The 4,410-nt window shown below is 46.2% G+C and overlaps 1 protein-coding gene across 1 annotated transcript; it reads right to left on the bottom strand.

Moving 5' to 3' along the window:
• Nucleotides 1–2,311: 2,311 nt before the first annotated feature.
• On the bottom strand, nucleotides 2,312–4,200 carry LOC120959327 (uncharacterized). Its single transcript, XM_040382624.2, has one exon. It carries the CDS (start codon nucleotides 3,275–3,277, stop codon nucleotides 2,441–2,443), a length of 837 nt encoding a protein of 278 aa, XP_040238558.2. The 5' UTR covers nucleotides 3,278–4,200; the 3' UTR covers nucleotides 2,312–2,440.
• Between the last annotated feature and the right edge of the window lie 210 nt (nucleotides 4,201–4,410).

Raw genomic sequence — 4,410 nt, 5'->3', positions numbered from 1 at the left:
TCTCTAACGGTGTCTCCCTCCCGGCTTTCCACGTTGCTTTAATTTATTTCCACTCTGCTCAGCGCGGTGCAGCACGGTGGCGGTCTAGGTTCGCTGAGTCCATCTCGGGCTCGGGTCCGTCTTTTAAGGTCGCTAGAGGCTGCTAGCAACGCCGCACCGAAGATGAACTATAGCACGGTGTGATGCAATGAGCATAAAAAGCAGTGGATGGTAAAAGGAAAAAAAAACACAGGAACACAGCCCGTAGGAGGGAATTGAACAAGAGAAGCAAACGTAGGGCCGTAGCCCTCATCATCTGGGTGCTACGGCGTGCGCTCGGATCGTTTTCCATGCCCGGTCGAAGGAAGCAAAGTTTAGTAGAAATTTAATTAGTTTCCCTTTTTCGGTCCCGTTTTGGCATGCAGCCGGGCTTATGGGGCCCGTTATGTTGGGGTGTTGTTTTGCTGCTACTAATGTGTGTGTGTGTGTCTGTTTGTGTGCTTTCTTGCGTCTTTTGTGTCATTGTGTCTTTTATTGTGCGCTTGCAGCTCGATTCTTTTTTCGCCCACCTCTAACGAGTTGCATCTTGAGAGATCCCGAAAACAGCCCTCCTTCCTCCCATTCGGTGGCACTTTCTGCTAACAATGAAGGCAAATGAAACGCGCAAATGAAAAAGGAAGAAAGGAGGAAGGCCGATGCAGCAGCCGGCCACCATTTGCAAGCGGAGCGAATGTCACCAGTGTGTTGCATCATCGTTGCATAAAATGAGATTTTTACGGTTTGCTGAGTTTTGGCGTGATTTTACGTTTGTTCTGTTTTGTGTGTGTGTGTTTTTTATTGTACTTGCAAGTTAGGTTTTTTTTTTTATAAAACGTTAGTTCTTGTCATGTTGTTGTGTTTTTGTCTTGTTTTCTTTTGCTCCATCCATAAGCAACTCCATTACGGCCTGTTTCGGTGCAGCTTCTTGTCTTAAATTTGCAACGAAAGGGATTTACCCAACTGCCCAAACCAGACCACCATGCCAAAAACGGACCTGGCAGTGGCGTGCGCTAGGTTTGACTGTTTTTTCTCGACTACACATAGTTGCTTACTTTCGTTTTTTTGCTTTGTTTTTGAAAACTGTTAGCTTTCACAATAAGCTCATGTTATGGCGCGGATAAGAAAAAACACCAAAACATCCTTTGGCTTTTAATTGACTTCTGAACTGGAGTTTGACGAGGTGGAACAAATTGTCCTTTTTTCTTCTGCTCCTCGAAAAGTTGGCAACAGGCCAGCACCATCCACGTGTGTCTTTACGGTTCCGCGACCTTAGATACGACTGAGCGCTGTGAGCATTACAGCGATAAGGGAATGAGAGATAATGAACGTCGAGAATTGGAGATTTACATGGCACTCGTAATTTGCATTGTAATTTGTTCTGCCTTCCATACCATTTCGGGACAATTACAGCAGCACAAGACAAGGTCTTTAAAATTCGTCGAGTGCTGAATGCGGATCTAATGCATTTTGTTTTGTTGTTTGTTTTGTTTTGTTTCTAAATTGAAATTACTCGTTAATAATGATGATTGGATTGTAGCGCTGTGTTGGTTGGAGAGAAATTAATTAGCTAAAATTAAACTATTGTACAAAACAGCATTCGTTAGTGAAAATAATCTACTCTTTTGATCTTAGCTGCATCTTACTGGAATCTTCAGTAATAACAACTTTTTCAGTGCTTATCCTATCGACTTATTCTAGTAGACTCTATATTTAGGCAACGAACTTGGATATCATACAGGCCAATACTACAGGCCAAAATTTACATAAATAACCACCAGTTATGTCTATGATTAAACCATTTGGACGATCCTTATAATCTTGAATAGTCATTTAATTATATTTTTTCTAGTTTTCTATCTCCGTAAAATTTGTCAGCTAATAGAAAATTTTATTAAAATTGTTTGTAAAGTAAAAAAATCTTGAAGAGAGTTAAGTACAAAGCGTTTTTTCAATAAGAATCCTATACAAAACTAATTATTATAGCCCAAAAATCTAAAAACACTGAACTAGGCAAATCATTTTTATGGTAAGTGCATCAGATTATGTATTCTTTATTACAATAAAATGGTTCTGGGAAATTAGTAATCGATCGATTGCATTGCTCACGGCTCAATGTCAATTTACAACATCAATGGCTATGTGGGTCAACATGAAAGTGATTTCACGCAACCCAATCGGCGGTGAATGAAGCCTAATGACTTTGCTCTCATTTTGTGAAGTGCAACCATAATTGAAGCGCAATGCTCTTAATTTTTGTAATTACTCCTGGTCAGAAACAAAAACAAAAAGGTAATGCAATTCGTATCGTATTTATCTTTCATTTATTTCGTTTGGATACATGATCAAACAAATATGGCAGTAGCGTTCGAGCGGCTCGAACGGCAGGAAATGTTAATTTATGTGCTCCTCACAGGTTGCACCCTCAACAGTTTACGCTGCTAATGCTCCAAACACTTTCACGATAGCAACGATCCAGATCGTGGGTCATCATTGCATAGCTGGCGGATCTGCCACTGTACTGCTCGCCGAAAATGTACCCACGGTAGCATACCGACTGCAGCAACACCCTCGACCAGCTGCCCTGAACAAGGTCGGGCTTGAACAGGAAGCTCTCGTCAGTGGGACGGCCGGACACAAGGTAGAGATAGTTGTTTTCACTCGCACGCAGATACTCCCTGGTGTCACTGTTCTGGATGTAGTAGTAATTGCCCGGACCGACGATCAGGTTCCAGCGGTCTCGTTCGCCCGCGTTGGGGTTCACCAGCGATGCGTACCGCTGCTCACCACGGCCCGTGTTAGGATTCTGAAGCGATGTAGCACCGTAGTACCGTTGGTCGCCACGACGATCGTACGAGTCCATCGCCGCCAACGTTTGGCCGGTGGCTACCGAGGTAATCTTGTGACAGACACGGGGCTGAGGTTCGTTCTCCACCGAACGGCACCGTTCGATCATGCAACGCTGTGGGCAGTAGAGTGCGGTTTTGTACTGCGAGTACCGGGGCACGCAACCGTACTGGGTGGCACAGCCCTCCGTGCGACAGTTTGCTCGCTCCTGCAGGTACATCCCCTCCACTGGCCAGGTAAACGTCAGAGCACACGCAACGGCAAGGATCACACCGATCGTCATGATGTGGCAGTGTTGAATGGTGAATATGAGTGAAACGTCACGCACGGTTACTGAGAAGACACACGGTTGAGTACTGCTGGCCACTGCTCCAGCTGTGTACACTTTTATAGAGATTCCATTCGATTGCGACATGACGGGCGGCACACACAGATGCTGTCATCGGAAGGTGGGTCGCTCTATCAGCTAGAATGCGTTTGTAGCACAGCAAATACCCATGAATGATCGAGTTGATGATCGTTTTACAAATAGATGACCGCCACTGGCTATCTTTTAGCACACGCGCAACAAGAGACAACGAACCCGCCGGCGTGGGAGCAACAGAGACCGAGCGAGATGTAAAGCGATAGATAAGAACGTACTGGATGAGTTAGTGCACGTTGCGGGAGAAATGGTTCCGGTGATATGCACATGGCCTTGCACACAAAAATCGACGGTATCGATGGGTTTGATCGTTGTGTGCGGGAACCATCGGCCAGGGTCGCTTCGTTAGCATAGATCGTCACTGGGGCAGGAGGGCTGTTCAGCTAGCTGCCACTCACATGCCGTCCCGCCGGTCGACTCTTGCCCCGGTTGGGTCAACGAAGCAACGATTAGTGGCTTTTGGGAAATCAGTTCTTGATTGGAGGATGCACAAAGTGGTTGCATCTTTAGCATGTTGGTAATACGAGCACGCCGGGACGGCCAGTCCGGATACGATGGTCCGAAGATGAAGGCGGCAAATGGGTTCGAAAGCAGCTGGGTTTTGTTGACCGCGTAGACTCCGTCGTTGGGTGCCACCATGAGGTACTGTCCGGTTCGGACGTTGCACAGGTGAAAACAGGTGGGATGTGCGCTGATGAGCTTCCAGGTTGTGGAATTTGTTTGTGTGGGAGCTAAGACGGCGTACGCGTGATAGTACTGATTGGGATCGACCGATGTGCCCGGTTCTAGGTACCGGTGGCCATTGATAAGCTGGTAACAGTAGGAATGCGATAGGTTTGCCGTGAGTTGTGACCCAGCCGAAAGGCTGACTGTTCTCGATAGAATTGTCACTACGCACCACAGATGTATTGCAGCCATCGCTTACTTTCATCAACATAGGCGACATGAGCTGGAGTCACATGTTTATATAGCACGTGGCGAGCGGCATGAGTCTTGAAGTTGCTCTTGGTGTTTTTCTTCGCTCAAACAATTTATCTAGCCGGTGGGTTGCCCGGGCCAAATTGACTACAAACGAATGGGATGAGCTTGAGCCGCACCATAGAATAGAGACGACGTAACCAGAC

Source organism: Anopheles coluzzii, chromosome 3 (genome assembly GCF_943734685.1).
Source record: "Anopheles coluzzii chromosome 3, AcolN3, whole genome shotgun sequence".
NCBI lineage: Eukaryota > Metazoa > Arthropoda > Insecta > Diptera > Culicidae > Anopheles > Anopheles coluzzii.
Note: the sequence above shows the minus strand (reverse complement) of the source record. Positions and strands in the feature narration are given on the sequence as shown.

Bases quoted from the DNA above. Each gene is read 5' to 3' on its own strand.
- LOC120959327 (XM_040382624.2), bottom strand. From the start codon at position 3,277: ATGTCGCAATCGAATGGAATCTCTATAAAAGTGTACACAGCTGGAGCA.